The sequence below is a fragment of the Pinus tabuliformis genome, chromosome 6, assembly GCF_031772625.1.
Source record: "Pinus tabuliformis cultivar Carrire ecotype Pingquan chromosome 6, CPIR1, whole genome shotgun sequence".
NCBI lineage: Eukaryota > Viridiplantae > Streptophyta > Pinopsida > Pinales > Pinaceae > Pinus > Pinus tabuliformis.
This window is the reverse complement of record NC_142292.1, coordinates 1192256377-1192273451: the sequence shown is the minus strand read 5'-3', so window position 1 is coordinate 1192273451 and position 17075 is coordinate 1192256377. Positions and strand designations below refer to the sequence as shown.

Here is a 17075-nt window from a genome sequence, read left to right as displayed (position 1 = left end):
TTGCCTCTACTTCAATTCTATAGGGATTTTAGTCAACATTGCCTAATTTTGATCAAACAACTTAATCCCAACCTTATAATATGGTAGAGAAAACTTAACATGCCTGATCAATGATTTTGACTTGAGTGGAGGGTACATAATTGCTAAGGCCATGACAAAGGAGTTCAACAATCAATAACACCAACACTGGGGGGGATACATATAGGGCTTGTTGCTCTTGATTAAATGCCAATCACATGCCCTCATACATGATATAATCCAATGAAATGCCACAATCCCATTGATCCTGAAAACTGTTAAGTCTGCTGAATTTTGAATGGGATATGAAATTCTATTTTCTCCATATGAAGTTTGATGAGGTTGGAACCACTCTCAAACATCCTGAGTCATTTCATGGTAATGTTAAAAATTTAAGTAAAAGGATGGAAATGAAAGATAAAGGAGAATGTCACTTTTACTTTAAGAATTTAACATTACCATTAGGGAGCACCTTGGGAGTATTCGGAAAGTGTAGTTCCTCATAGAACAATTCGAAATTTCCAAAAACCAAAAAAGCCTCACGGAACCATCCACCTTCTCTCGGATCCGCTCGCGATCTGCGGTGGATACACGCCCGAACCTCGACAGATCCACATCCGATCCTTTCCGAATCCATGGATCGGGAAATAGGAACCGCGGATAGGGCAGTAGGAGCCCCGAATCAGGGCCCCACGAATCCAATTTTGCAGGAATCACCAAAAAAAAAGACGATCCGTGGATCTGATTTTCCGATCCGCGGTTCCGCCGAAGGATCAGTGGCAGATCCATACGGGACACAGATCTACCTTTGGATCCTTGGGGGGGGGCGGTTCCTGCAACACTACTCCCGCTCCTCTACCATTATTGGCTCTTTCTCATGAGATCTCCTAAGGGTCCTACCCTCATCAAATCTGACATCCCGACTCAAGGTCACATTCCTTTGTCCTGGAATGTAGACTCAATAAGCCTTTCAAACCTCACTATAGCCTACAAATACACCCAAGTCTGACAAGGGCTCCAACTTAGCCCTCTTCCTTGTGGGAATCTGGACATAAACTGGACTACCGAATATTTGAAATGGATCACATCCAATTTCACTCTTGTAAACAATTCCTCAAGAATCACCTCCTCTAATATCCTATGAGGACTCCTAATTTGCACATACATAGTGGTATTTTAGGCCTCTTCCCAACGAAACATAGGCAATTCCTAATCATTGCCCCCGCTGCCTCCATGATGGTCCTAGTCTTCCTCTAGGAAACCCCATTCTATTGAGGGTTGTAAGGTACTGTGAGCTCCTCCTTAATTCCTGCTTTCCTACAAAAATTATCTCAGTACCTTAATGGGGGCTTCGATCTCAGTATATTCTCCACAAGAGCTTTGAACTCCTGAAATCAATCAAAGAGCTCATCCTTGGTCTTCAAGAAGTAGATCCAAGTTTTCCTGGAATAATCATCTATGAATGTTGCAAAATATAAGGACCCTGTGATTGATGTCACAGACATAGGACCACAAATATCTGAGTGCACCAAGTCTAGCACTCCCTTAGACCTAGTCTTGTTGTGAGGATACACAACTTTGGCCCGTTTGCCAAGTGCACACCCTTTGCACACTGCATCTATCTCCACCATAATCTTTGGAAAACCGGTACCCATACTCTGCAACAAAGGCAGAACTCTATAGTGTAGGTGTCCCATCCTCCTATGCCAAATCTCACTCTAGCTATCACTCTCATGTATGAGAGCCTTCAACAGTTAACCTCTCAACAAATATAGATCCCTCTCCCTTCTTCCAATCACCCACTTCTTGCTGAGATCAGTCCCTTTCGGCCCAATAACCACTTCACCTCCCGTAAAGCTAGCCTCTAATCCTCTATCTTCTATGGTCGAAATTGACAAGAGATTTTTCTCCAACCCCAATACATATAACACCTCATTCACCTCCATGATGCCACTTGAGTCCATCTGAAACTCAATAGTCCCAATGCCTTCTACTACATACTTGGCCTTATAACCAAGCTCCACATGTACATCCCTGGGCCCCCTAGTCATTTTAGTGAAGACGTCTCGAGATCCCATCATGTGACGATATGCTCCACTGTCGACGAACCAGACACCTCTCGTGACGGTTCCAGAAAGGCAAGACACTAAGGCGAAGTTTTTATCAAACTTCTCTACCATCTCTTCCATCTGCGCAGTAGCCGTTGTAGTAATCTTTCCCTTGCCTTTCTTGTTGGACGCTGACTGGCAAAATGTCCGAACTTTTGACAAGCAAAGCATTTAACTTTGCTTATGTCCTTTTCCCTTTTGTTCTCTAAAGATCCTCCTCCACTCTGATTTTGCTTGGCCTTAGCTTTGCTCTTTTTCACTTGTGCAGCAAGAGCAAGCTCATATTTCTCTTTGACACCCTTTTGTTGTCCTTTGATCAATGAGTTCCCCCATATCTCCTTCTGGATGAAGTCATCCCACAGCTGGCTCCAATTAGGAAGTTGTTGTCTAGCAAAGATCCCATCCACAAAGGTGGCCTATTGCTTAACACAACCTTTCATAGCAACTTTCACTAGCTCTTAAACATTCACAGTTTCCCCAAAAGTTGTAAGCTCATCACGATCCTGCTAGATCCTCATGAGGTGAGATGTCACGGTCTCAAATCTGCTCATTTTGATGTTGTTTAATTTCTCCCGCAGCACCATTTTTCTGTTTTCATTTGAACTTTGATAAAGACTAGTCAAAGATACCCATATTTGTTGTCTAGTGTCCTTCTCTAATATGTGAGGAATTATGTGATCCCTCACACCATCCAAAATTATGCAACTTGCTTTCATATCTTTGAGCTTATGCTCCGCTGCAAGGTTTGGATCTGAAGGAACTAAATGTCTCGGCTCACAATATCCCACAGACCATTCATCTTCAAAATCATGGTAATTTGCTCTTTCCAGGGACTAAAATTTGCAGCCCCATCCAACCTGTCTTCATATTGCAAACTGCTCAACGATGGTGTCTTCACAAATCGGCCACAACTACAAAACCCAGTTGCAAAATTTTAAGAAAATAATTATGTTGCCACAAAAAAACGAAACTTACTAGTGCAAACCCTCGTGATCTCATATCTCTCCCTCAGAGTCTTCTAGAAAGCTCTAATACCATGTTAAACTTAAAATACTAGCCAGAATTTTTTTCTCACCGCAATTTATTTTATCCCCAACAATTTATTTATTTACTCAATAAACATTGAATTACCGAAAAATAAAATCATTGGTATTTTAACTTCTATAAATAAATATATGCAACCGAAATTAAAACAAAGAGATCAATCACACATGCAAAAATAATTCACCCACAACAATTCTTCATCATCTATTAATCTGGAAAATCTGGATTTTTTGACCCAACAGAGATATAAGGAGAAATACAATACCCAGACCCTGTAACTCAGCTCCCATAGAATGAATTCGACCCAAGGAGTTCAACCTCTACAAACTCAGCGTCATGAAGAAATTGGTCAGAAGAAATCGGCCCAAATACTCAACCAGCAAAATCGACCTACGCCCTCCCTGCATACCACTGTTGCGCACTAGGGAAAACTCGACTCTCCAGCAATTCAGCTTCCTTTAGATCAAATCGATTTCCCTCTAGCAACTTGGGATTGGAATCTCCTCCATTCGACCTCCTAGATTCACCCTCAATCCACTTGCACTTCTCCTTCTCTATGCTCCAGTCCACTAAGCCACTCACACTAGAGAAAATCGCTCTCTCTCCATGATGACTCGCTCACTTGATTTTTGTGTGTCTTCACCTCTTTGCTAGGCTTCTTTTATAATCTTCATTAAGCCCAAATCCCTAATCCTAATCTCCCTTCTAGAATCATCTTAGAGATCAATGGTTGAGATTATTTCTAAGTCACTTAAATAATTAAATTATTTATCTTTAGAAAATGACTTAATAGTCCACAATAATTAATTGATTTTTAACATTGTACTTTTCCTAAGTTAGACTTAGGAAAGAAGACATAAATCACTTACTCCACCAAGCAAGCACCTAGAAGAGGTAATACATCATCTTCCACATGCTAAGACACCAAACCTATGCAAAAGACCTTCCGAAGCTACCACAAAGTTCAACACGAATGTTGGTACCAACAGTGTAACTAGCAGGATTGGCAGAGGTCAATCCTCAAAGGGAGAGAGGGAGAATGTACCAGTCGAGGGATTCGCAGCAAATTTTGTGGGTGTCCCAAAGGATCGAAACAAACCCATAGCTATGCTAGAAGGACTTAGCATAGTAGCAATGACAGAGAATAGGGAGTAGGCAACTCTGAAGGTTGAGCAACTCAGAGAGTCATCCTTCAAGTTTAGGTAGGGAGGAGCAGCCGGAAAATTCCTCCAAGTTTGTTAAGAAAATTGTTCAAGCGCAGGAGGCTTCTAGGAACAACGCCAAGGGGAGTTGGACTTCGAGGATTTTTCTAGATCAAGTGGCAGAGAAGGTTTCCAATTCAAAGGGAGCAACCTAGGAAGTGGATACATGTCCAAAATTGAAGATAGTTCCAAGGGGCAAAAGTACCTCCCTCACTAAGAGGGAGTGTTGATTTTTTGTAGCTCGGGCAAGTACTTCTACACAAGCCGGTGTCTAGGCATGCATAAGTCATCCACATTCTGCTTCGAACACTTACTCAAGTGTGAGCCTCAAGAGAAGGTGTGATACTCCAGCGTGCTAGGTTTCAGGAAGGTTGTTAAAATTGGCAACTAGGGCCAAACTCCACATGGGTCATCTTATTTATGACAGCTGATATTTTTCTTGGATTCCTCTCTCCGAGAGGTGTAGGATTGATCTAAAGTCCATCCGATTCTGACATGTACAAATGAAGTTATGAATTTATTTTGATTATGGTCAAATTTTCAAAGGTCGGCCAGCGAAGTTATGTAGGCTCAGAGGCCCAATAGTGATGTCTATTCATACTCAATAGAAGGTGACTTAGCCTCATTTGGACACACTCATCTTCACACTTCTGTCTCTCTCTCCTCATTGATTGGGTACGGATTTCTGGGCCTCTCTCTCTCCACACGTCCGAAATTTCAGGTGAGCGAAATTTTAGGACGCTGAAATTTCAGGAGGCCGAAATTTCAGGGGACCGAATTTCTAGACAGTTTGACCAGCATATGTTGACCTCCTTTGACTGCGTTTTTGTGAGGGCTATCTCTGTTTGGGCAAGCCTCATTTCTAGGCACAGAAATCGAGGCTAAACGTTGACTATTGACCAGCGTTGACTGCAACTAGGGTTGACCGCAGGTGCGCTATTTGACCAGATTTTGACCGGACTGTTTTTGGGTTGTTCTGAGGGCTGATTCATCTTGCTGTTTGGAGGCCGAAGTTGACTGAAGTTAACCAATTTGTTGAGGGTCAAATCTGCCCTGTTGACCAACATTGACCTTTTTGGTTAGGGCTCTTTTGCTGCTATTATAAATTATCAGATTTGTAAATTGTACTATCTCTCTCTGCTGAACTATTGAAGACTAAAAGAAGATTTGATCAAGGGTTTCCCCACATTGGGATTTGTCCCTGGCTGGTGCCACATCTTGTATCCTCTTGTCTTGGCTTGTTTTCTACTGTTTATGTTTATGTTCTATCTGCATTTTACTATCATGTTGATGTGATTGCTAAGTTGAATATTGATACTGGGCTAATAAAGAAATTGAAGTAAAATTGCTCTAAAGCATAGAACATACCATTGTTGCCTAAAATTAACATGGTATTAGAGTTGAGGTGAAGACAAAGCCCAAGCAAGAGTGAAAGAGCAATCATCAAAGACAGTTGGACAAGGACAAAAGGTTCAATGGGTTCCTCATCCTACTTCCCGGTTGAAGACAAGCTCCATGATAAATCTGACTATCATGAATGGATGATGTCTCTTGATTTGAACTTGGAAGAAAAAGAAGTGATGGACTATGTGCAGGGTAAAATCCCTGAACCTCTTTCAAATGCACCGGCTGCTGCGAAGACCAAGTACAATAGGGTTGAAGTCAAAGCAAAGAAGATTATCAAGGATTCCATTGACAAGCATCTGGTGGCCTACATCTCCGAATTGAAGACCTCCAAGGAGATCTATGACAGGTTGGTCGGCATGTTCAAGGTTAGTAATGCTAATCAAATTCTATTTCTCAAGAATAAGTTGAAGGATATTAAGAAGGGCAAGGACAAGGATATTCAATACTATTTCTTGAGGATTACTGAGATCAAGAATGATCTACTCTCGGTTGGAGAAGTCATTCCTGACAGGGAACTTACTCTCACCACCCTTGGAGGACTCCCACCTGAGTGGTATGTATTTAGAGCCACCATCCTCAACAATAATCGAACTCCAAGGTTTGAAGAATTGATGTCAAGATGCATTCAAAAATAAACAAGAATGGTGGAGCAAGAAATGGCTTCTAATAGAATCAACCCCACTACATTCTCCGCTCAGAATAAACAAGAATGGTGGAGCAAGAAATGCCTTCTAATAGAAGCAACCCCACTATATTCTCCGCTCATGCCAAAAGGAGAAATAATGCAGGTCTAAAGGTCATTTCCATGGAAAGCATGGATCTAAGGGAGGAAGGAAGGGCAGGTGCTTTGTTTGCAATAAGTTTGGCCACTATGCAAGGGAGTGTCCAAATAGAAGGGACACATCGCATGATGATGACCACAATCATTCCAGGGGCAACTTCAACAACAATGATCAAAGAAATGGCAGGTCCAATGGCAAGGGAAAAAGGAATGCGAGACATCAAGGAAATGGTCGACCCTCCAAGAAATCAAGGAACTCCAGGTATGCAGAATCAAATGTTGTTAACAATAAGCAAAAATAGTACTATCTTATATCGGCCCTCTCCACTGACTTTCCTCCGGACACGGGAAATTGGCTAATTGATAGTGGTGCCTCAAGGCATTTCACCGGATACAAGGAAGCCCTCTCTAATCTAATAGAAAAGGAGACAAACTTGGAGACCATCCTTGGAGACGATGCCACCTACCCCGTGAAGGGAGTAGGAAATGTTACCCTTCAATTGAATCAAGGAAACACTATTCATTTGCAAGAAGTACTATATGTACCTGATCTCAAGAAGAACCTGGTGTCCATTTCAGCATCAAGGTGGCTTTCATCGACGGAAAGGTACGTGTTTGGAAAAGAAATTTTAAAGATGTTTTTACTCTTGGGTTTAGGGTTGACACTTTGTATCAAGTTAGAGGAAGTCTATTAGGAGCCATGTCTTGCGACACATCTCTACAATATGAACTATGGCACCGGAGGTTTGCCCATCTTCATTATAAGGCCCTACCCGATGTGATACAGATGGTGACAGGTATGCCTGAGTTCAAAGTAGAGCATGAAGGTGTATGTCCCGGATGTGCCGAAGGAAAACATACAAAGGGACCATTCCCCTAAAGCAATAGCAAGACCACAGATATATTGCAATCGATCCACTCCGACATATCTGGTATGATGCCCGTAAACTCTTTGGGAGGATACTTGTATTATCTCACCTTATTCTCGCAAGACCTGGATCTACTTCTTGAAGAAGAAGGATGAAGTGTTCACCTGGTTCCAACACTTCAAAGCCTTGATCGAAAACCAATTCGAAAAGAAAATCAAGATATTGAGGACTGATAATGGGACCGAGTACAAATCCAATGAATTCCAAGATTATTGCAAAGAAGCTGGCATTACAAGGGAGACTACAACACCATACACTCCTGAGCAGAATGGTGTGGTTGAAAGGAAGAATCGCTCTATTATAGAAGCAGTTCATGCTATGCTTCATGATCAAGGCCTTCTGAAGTTCATAAGGAAGGACAAAGAAGCTGACACCGGAAATCAGGGTGAAAAAGAGGACGAAATGATGCCTAATGTTGATGAACTTATGGATCCTATCGATCCTCCTCCTCATGAGCCTTCCTCCTCCAAGAGGAGACCCTCATGGCTTAGGAAGACTCTCGAAGATGCCGAGAGACACATTGCACCAAGGGGGACTTTCCGTGAAAGCAAGAAGCCGAACAGGTATCAAGGATATTTGACCACCATGAGTACTATCATTCAAAATGAGCCTTCATCATTCGAAGAAGTCGTGAAGCAACAAGTATGGAAGGATGCTATGAATGAAGATTACGAGTCAATTATGAAGAATGATGTCTGGGATGTGGTCCCTAGACCCCAGGACAAATTGGTTTTCACCTCCAAGTGGCTCTACAAAATCAAGCATGGAGTTGATGGAAGTGCAGAAAAATTCAAGGCTTGCTTTGTTCCCCAAGGCTTCTCTCAAAAGGAAGGTGTAGATTATGATGACATATTTGCACCTGTTGCCCGATACACCACCATCCGCTCAATCATAGCCCTTGTTGCCTCGCAAGGATGGAACCTACATTAGATGGATGTCAAGACCACCTTCTTGCATGGTTCAATCAAAGAGGAAGTTTATGTGGAATAACCCGAGGGATTAGAGGTTCATGATCGGGAATCTCATGTATGCAAGTTGAAGAAATCTCTCTATGGATTGAAGCAAGCACCCTAGGCTTGGTATGAGAGGATCGATAGCTATCTGATGAAGCTGGAATTCACTAGAAGTAAAGGTAATCTGGTACTTTATGTGGACGACCTCTTTCTGACAGGTGTAGACCCTCTCATTCACAAATGTAAGAGGGAGTTGGCTTCTGAATTCGAGAGGAAAGACCTAGGACCGATGCACTATTTCCTAGGGTTAGAGGTCTGGCAAAAGCCAGGTGAAATTTTCATCTCTTAAGGAAAATATGTTGTGAAGATATTGGAAAAATTTGTGATGGTGGATTGCAAGCCTGTGACCACTCTGATGGAACTTAACTTTAAGAAGTTATGCAGTAGTGTTGTTGGACCTAAATTGGGAAATGCTTCTGAGTATCGTCAACTCATAGGAGCATTGATGTTCTTGGTGAACTCTACTCCAGACATATATTTTGCAGTTAACACATTGAGCCAATACATGGTTGAGCCTCATCATATACATTGGATTACTGCCAAGAATCTTCTTAGATATCTTCAAGGCAAAATCACTCATGGATTGAGATACACTGCTGGAAATGTGAGGTTGCATGATCATTCTGATGTTGATTGGGCTAGTAGTGTGGTGGATCGCAAGAGCACTTCTGGATGTTGTTTTTCTTTGGGTTCTACTTCGATATCCTAGATGAGCAGAAAGCAGAAATTGATTGCCTTGAGCACCGCCGAGGCCGAATACATAGCTGCTAGTATGGCCTCCTGTGAAGCTGTCTGGTTGAGGAAGCTCTTTAGTGAGCTGTTTGGACATGTGCTGGATACCACCGTGATCCTCTATGACAACCAGAGTGGAATCCGATTATCAGTGAATCTCGTGTTTCATGATCGCTCCAAGCATATAGATATCAAGTACCACTTTATCTAGGATATGGTACAACGAGGAGCAATAAGGCTCCATCACATTAGGACTGATGAGCAAGTCGTCGATATTCTGACAAAGCCCCTGGGGAAGGTTAAGTTCTTGGCCTTCTGAGAACGACTTGAAGTCGTGGAGAGACCCTCTTATGAGGGTCTTGTATGAGATGGACATTGAGCTCTGGGAGCTTCGGGGGGCTTGGGGTACTTCTTGGAGCGATGAGCAACCATAGGGTGAGTGATTCAGCCTTCCCCTAGTGGTTTGTCGTGTACAGGGTGAGTGGTTCAGCCTTCCCCTACGATACCCCTTGGCGACATGTACGCAGGATGAGTGATTCATGCTTCTCCTGCTGAGACATCCTACCCACGCAGTCTGGGACTCATGGGAAGTACCTTTCATCTGGCCAATGAGTAGGGAAATGAAGATAGGGACCATAGTACTACCGATGGACGCATCGTGTACTACCATACTCACTATGCTAGGATGACCGATATTGATCAATTGGAACTGAATTCGGGTCAATAAGAGTGGCATGACACACTCTCCTTTGATTGGGACTGGCTTCAGGTCAGTAGAGGATGGTATGATACATTCTCGGTCACTTCTTCTTCTTCATAGTTCAGCGGAGCAAAGCAGTGCATTGATGGCAGAGATAGTACAGATTGGCAAATCGATTAGCAGATGGAGTTCTTCCTAGTTGAGAGGGAGTGTTAAAATTGGCAACTAGGGCCAGATTCCACATGGGTCATCTTATTTATGACAGCTAATATTTTTCTTGGATTCCTCTCTTCGAGAGGTGTAGGATTGATCTAAAGATCATCCGATTTTGACATGTACAAATGAAGTTATGAATTTATTTTGATTATGGTCAAATTATCAAGGTCAGCCAGTGAACTTATGTAGGCTCAGAAGCCCGACAGTCACGTCTATTCATCCTCAACGTTGCATATAAATAGAAGGTGACTTATCCTCATTTGGACACACTCATGTTCACACTTCTCTCTCTCTCTCTCCTCATTGATTGGGTACGGATTTCTGGGCCTCTCTCTCTCCACACGTCCGAAATTTCAGGGGACCGAATTTTTGGACAGTTTGACCAAGCATTGACCAGCATGCATTGTCCTCCTTTGACTGCATTTTTGTGAGGGCTATCTTTGTTTGGGCAGGCCGCAGTTCTGGGCACAAAAATCGAGACTAAACATTGACTGTTGTTGACTGCAGCTAGGGCTAACTGCAGGTGGGTTGTTTGACCAGATTTTGACTGGACTGTTTTTGGGCTGTTTTGAGGGCTGATTCATCTTGCTGTTTGGAGGCCGAAGTTGACTGAAGTTGACCAATTTGTTGAGGGTCAAATCTGCCCTATTGACCAGCATTGACTTGTCTGGTTATGGCTCTTTCGCTGCTGTTATAAATTATCATATTTGTAAATTGTACTCTCTCTCTCTGTTGAACTATTGAAGACTAAAAGAAGATTTGATCAAGGGTTTCCCCACATTGGGGTTTGTCCATGGCTGGTGCCACATCTTGTGTCCTCTTGTCTTGGCTTGTCATATACTGTTTATGTTTATGTTTTATCTGCATTTTACTATCATGTTGATGTGATTGCTAATCTGAATATTGATACTGGGCTAATAAAGAAATTGAAGTAAAATTGCTCTAAAGCATAGAACATACCATTGTTGCCTAAGATTAACAAAGGTGAAAGGATCAGTGAGGGAGACAAATCCGGATCAGCCAAGGAAGATTAAAGGACAAATCTAGGGCTTGATCAGGTAGATAATTCCAAGTTTATTGCTGTATATGTAATTCCTCAATTGGGCCATTATCCCAGAACAGGAGCCCAAGTAGGTTTAGATTAATTTATCAACGAACTGTTATTGGGCAGAAATCTGTGAGTCATACATGATTGAGATTGGTTGTGTAATTTTGTTTCTGCTGAATTTGTTAGGAACCTAGCTGTGTGTTTATCTAGTAAGTTTTATGCTAGGAATTAAATGCCAAGCACTGGGTTCAGAGAAACTAACAGTTTTAATGAGTCACACAGTTAACTTCATTAAGGAAGATCCCAAATTGATGTATTGCAAACAAGGACACTGAAAATGCATGAATAAACATTGGACATACAGATAGAAGCTCAACTTACCAACCCCAGAACCCAATTCAATGATGGAACAACCAGTCAGAAAATCTGAGCACCGTGCAAGATGGTGATTCAGCAGCTCTGCTCCTGGCCACACTAGCTGTCCTGTCAGATCATAATCCGCTGCACATCCAAAAGAGATATACCTCAATCATATAAAAGATGCAAATCATCTATTGCTGTAGAACAATATTTTACTCAGCAGGAACTTTTCTCAAGCATGCATCAACAGAGAATCATCTATATGATATGTAAGAGCAAATTTTGTATGATTACTTGACCACCCAATTCCTGTGAGCAAACACAATGCAACCGATACTACAACGAAATATGTTAGGATCATAACAACCATTCAGGGAAAGATTCCTAGAAGATATCCCACCATCCAAGCCCTACGCCACCAGCTTCCATGGACAGAGAGTTATTACCAAGAGGTAGACAAGCCCATCCTCTGTTTACAAATCAAAAGTTCAGATTATGATATATCCCGATAACATAACTATTTAAAACTGCATAATACTTGCCTCCAAAATGGCTTCTATCAACCGTGCTATGGATGCAAGAGTAAGATGCCCTGGGTAAGTTCGGCATGGGAAAAAACATTTAACCATAGCCTATAAGTATGGACTTGGTAGTAATCTGGGAGAGTGAAACCACCAAGCCTGGTCTCAAAGATCTACTGCATGAAGTAAATTCAAGTAGTTTCTTCACAATGGAGCCCACGAGGCACCTAAAAATGGAATGGAAAAGATGTGCATTTAGCTATAAGTATGGACTTGGTAGTAATCTGAGAGAGTGAAACTACCAAGCCTCTCAAAGATCTACTGCATGAAGTAAATTAACGTAGTTTCTTCACAATGGAGCCCACGAGGCACCTAACACTGGAATGGAAAAGATGTGCATTTCTGGAAAAGATCTATAGGTGCAAAATTCTTGACAGAACTTAATAGGAGATTTGAAATAAACATTACCAAGATTTCATCTTATACTGTGGATCAAAGCAAAATTTATCCAGAGCATTAAAAATTCAGTCAGTATTTACTCTTAAGCTAAAATACATTTGTTTATAAATGGGTAAATTTTCTAAAGATTTCAACACCGATAACAAGCTGTGGCTGAAGAGGTGGAAGTAGTACTTTGAACAGAGTCTGCATCTGGGCATTCCACCTGCCTTAAGCTCCAACAGTGGTGACGATCGGGCAATGAGGCCAAGGCAAAGGCGCAATAAGTCCCCTTTCTGTCTGCTGGTCATCTGTTATGTAACCGTTTCTGGACCCAAGTTTAATCTTATCTTGAGAAGAGATAAATTTTGATATATTTTATATAATCCCAGCCCTTGTTTCAACTTTCACCATTAAGGAGGGGACAACTGTTGGAGGAGTAAACATCGAGCTCCAACATAGTATAATGCAACTTTATGTTAACAGACATTAATCTTACTGGTTAATGATATGTAACCAATATAGTACTTTGATGTTAGGGTAAATGGTTGGGTGGTTAAAGTTGATAAAACATCATAGCCAACTTATGGTGATATATAATGTTGTAATGACTGATCAATAACGTGAGACTTAGGAAGCTGATCTATGTAATGATCAGAAATGGATCAATGAGCTAAGTTGAGTCTTGAAGGGATAAGAAGACGAAATTGACTAAAAATGGTGGTGGCCCAGAAAAAGAACTAAGTTTATTGGCTTGTAGGCTAGAATCCATGTAATATACATGTCTGTGTGATGTGTCTTCAATGATCAAACTTGACTGTCTTAGAAAAATTAGTTATGTCACTGGCTAGTGTTGTCTTTATTATTTTTATTAAACAAAGAAATTAATGATTTGATTTAATTAAAGTTAATTAAGATTCAAAATACTTCACGGCAGAAGTAGAAGAAGGATAATTTCTGAACAAAGATACTCCAAGTTGATCGAGAACCACCAGGAAAAACAAATTAACATTTGCCAAGAAACAATTCCTAAGAAACCATGAACTTAAAGTGTCAAAATATAACCCTTACCTTCCTTTTTTTTATAACCAAACAACATAAAAAGCCATGAGACAACCTACAAAGTTGGAACAGGAAACGTAGCCATTAATGCCCTGCCCTATAATAGTCTATACAGCATCCTAGGAGAACTTAATAGACGAAACGAAAAAAGGACAGAAAGAAGATAAAGAAATGTCATACTGGATGCAGATTGCAGGCACAGGAGCCGAAGAACGTGAGAACCGTAGGTAAAAGTTTGCATCTCATAGCTGCAGCACATTGCACATAGATATTTATTTAAAACATATATATATTGGCATTATCGTTCTTGTTTTGCAACAAACAAACATTCAGAGGGGTTAGAGCGCAGTAGCGACCTGTCATTGACAAAGAAAGACTCGTCCAAATATACCTCCTCTTCCTCCTCCTCGTTGTGAACATGTGTTGTTTGAACTTCCATGTTTTCCAAAGGGTGGGAACGATTGTAACAAAGTCTATATGGCATATGCTTTCACGTTGATTTACCTTTTCTGTGTCCAACGCCGAGATAGTTTCGGGGTTCCCGTAGTTTAAGAGAAGGGCCGCCTGCAACAGTGTAGGTCCAGCGCATGGCCCGTGTGTACCACTTCGGAGAGTGTTAAGTGCTCACTGTTTTTGATTAGTTAGAAGGTTAGCAAGGATGTTGGGAATCTTCGCTTGCTTCACTTTACAAACCTTTTTTCCCAAATTTTCGGGATCTTTCCTTGCTTCACTTTGCAATTTTATTTTTTTTGGGCAAATTTATGGGATCTTCCCTTTATTTTTTAATTTGTGGGATCTTCTTCCCCTTTTTTCATTTAGAGGGATGTAACGAAATTGTATTATATTTTTGTTCTCCACAATGTTATGATTTTGGAGCATAGGTTAATAACAATACATAATAAGGTCGCAGAGATAGCGTTTCTCTGCAATTTAATTTAATTATTGAATTTTGAAATGTATGAACTAATTATTGTATTTTAACAAGAGTTATTTTGTAGATATTCTTGTTTATTTTAAGTATCCTTAAATTAGAGTAAGAAACAAATAAGACATACATGAATGAATAAAGTGTTTTTAATAGCCATTAAATACTGCTAAACAAATAAGATATACATGAATGAATGAATAAAGTGTTTTTAGTAGCCATAAAATAGCCCTAATGACTTGAGACTTGGTACTTGAACGTTGAAACCAAAATTCTAGAACCATATTTCCAAACAAAAAAATGTTTCTACCAAAAATGGTAAAAAAATATATTGAGACTTAATACTTGAACGTTGAAACCAAAATTCTAGAACCATACTTCCAAACATAAAAAGGGTTCTACCAAAATGGGAAAAAAAATATTGATATCCAATGTTGAAACCAAAATTCTATAACCATACTTCCAAACCAAAAAATGTTTCTACCAAAAGTAGTAATAAAAATATTGTTATCTTGCATTAGAAAACTGCTAACATATACATATATATAATTTCTCATCGAATTCTACTTTTACAAGATATTACATTTGTTCGAATACATATGAATATGCTCAAGATAAACATCACAAATATATATATATATATATGAATATACTAAATATAAACAAAAAGTATATGTTCTACACCAGTGAAACAAACACTCAAGTAGAGATTTTTATCAAACACAATAAACAAACTAATAAATTAAAAAAAATATTGACATTGTAATGTTTTATGTAATAAAGACACAATTACTTTATTACTTTTAGGTGATATAATTTTTAACAAAATTACGATATATATTTTTTTAATAATGTGTTTTTGAATGCATAATAATTTAAAGACATTTTAATTAATTTTTATTTGATTTTAGGCAAAATCTACTTTTGACAATTTGACCATGACATACATAACTAGATTCCAGTGTATTGTAAAAAATATAAAAAATTTACATTTGCATTAATTATCTTATGACATTTCAAAATGAATAAAGTATTTGGCAAAACTCATATTTAAAATGTCATTTAAACAATATAAAAGTATAATTTAACTAACCATTATATCAAAGACTTTGAAAATAAATATGATTGAAATGTTTCTCGGTGAAAAATGGATATTTCAAGGTGTATTTCAAGAAACAATAGATTAAAAGTTATGTAATCTAAGTACTGTAAAATAATAATTTAGCTAATTACTATATTTTTTATTAATTTCTATATTTCTCAAAATGAAATGTATTATTTATTATTTGATAATTTATTTTTTATATGATGTAATTTGTTATTTTATATGATATGTTATTTGATAGTATATATGACAATTTTATAATTGTATCGTTCAAGAAATTGAAATTTAATATAATTTTTAAAACGCAAAACAATTAGCCCGCTCTCGTGGCCAGCAGACGATCTGCCAAGTCGTCTATGCCACTGTGCAGGTCATGAGTTTGAGTCTCGTCTTAACCGAGGGTCATTTTTGCTGGCTGGGTGGTTCCTCCTAGAGGTTATAGTGGTAGCCGGTGGGATTCGACCCTGTGTAACGCGAGTACGATTCCTCCTAGAGGTTATAGTGGCATCCGATGGGATTCGACCCCGTGTAATGCGAGTATCATACCACCGCCATTGCCGATTCCGCTAGTAAACAAAAAAAAAATGCAAAACAATCAAATAAAGATTCAAAGATGCAAAATAATTAAATACAACAAAAACTAAAAATATAGGGCATTTTAAAATTTTTAGTTAAAAAAAAAATAATTTCCAAAATATTTAACATAAATTTTGGGAGACACTTAAGCCCATTGCATCTTCTTACTTTTACTTTTAGTTGAAAACCTCTGCTTGACAATAAACAAAATTCATCAAATCCACCATTTAAAGAAACTTGTATTGTTAGCTTGAAAAATTGTTGAAACATTTGTAGCGTCACAAGTACAAAACATTTTATCGTGACTTCCCTGCCTAACGAGATTTATGATATTTGATATTTATTAAAAAGCTAGATCACTTCAACCATTAATTATTTCACTTTACTTTACAAGAACATAGCCATATATAGCATTTGTCTAACCAGATTTATGATATTTGATATTTATTAATAAGTTAGATCACTTCATTAATTAATTTTTTCACTTTACTTTACAAGAACATAGCCATATATAACATTTTATTTCTTGCCAATATAAATTATTCCCAATAGCCAGTGAATACAATAAAAATTTAATTTAATTTAATTTTACTTCACATTAATTTTACACATTCTTCCATTATTATCCTTCGTGTTTTTGTACCACGAGCAATAAATGGAATTTAAAGTACAAATCCATGTAAAACAAAAGTTGCATTATTATCTCTGCTTTTAGGCAAGTTATATTAAAATCAGTTTATAACTCTCGTGTTAAATTTTTGAAACAGTTTATAAAGTTTATTAAACTTCTTAAAAAGTTGTCATATTAAGATAATTTTTTCCAAAATTAAAATTATCTATAAAATATTTGAAATTCAAAAACTTTATTTTGTGATTAATCTAGAATATTA

The 17075-nt window shown here is 38.9% G+C and overlaps 1 protein-coding gene across 4 annotated transcripts in view; it reads right to left on the bottom strand.

Moving 5' to 3' along the window:
• Positions 1-14245, bottom strand: part of LOC149263020 (Putative methyltransferase family protein) — a 346478-nt gene extending 332233 nt beyond the window's left edge. The window contains exons 1-3 of one of the 4 annotated variants that reach the window (XM_089425592.1): positions 13936-14245; positions 13760-13827; positions 11580-11699 (exon numbers count right to left, since the gene is read on the bottom strand). In XM_089425592.1, the coding sequence (XP_089281718.1) occupies positions 11580-11699; positions 13760-13827; positions 13936-14063 (316 nt within the window). In that variant the 5' untranslated portion in view covers positions 14064-14245. The remainder of the gene's footprint in view (positions 1-11579; positions 11700-13759; positions 13828-13935) is intronic. The other 3 variants (XM_089425598.1, XM_089425601.1, XM_089425595.1) reach the window with 3 other exon arrangements.
• Between the last annotated feature and the right edge of the window lie 2830 nt (positions 14246-17075).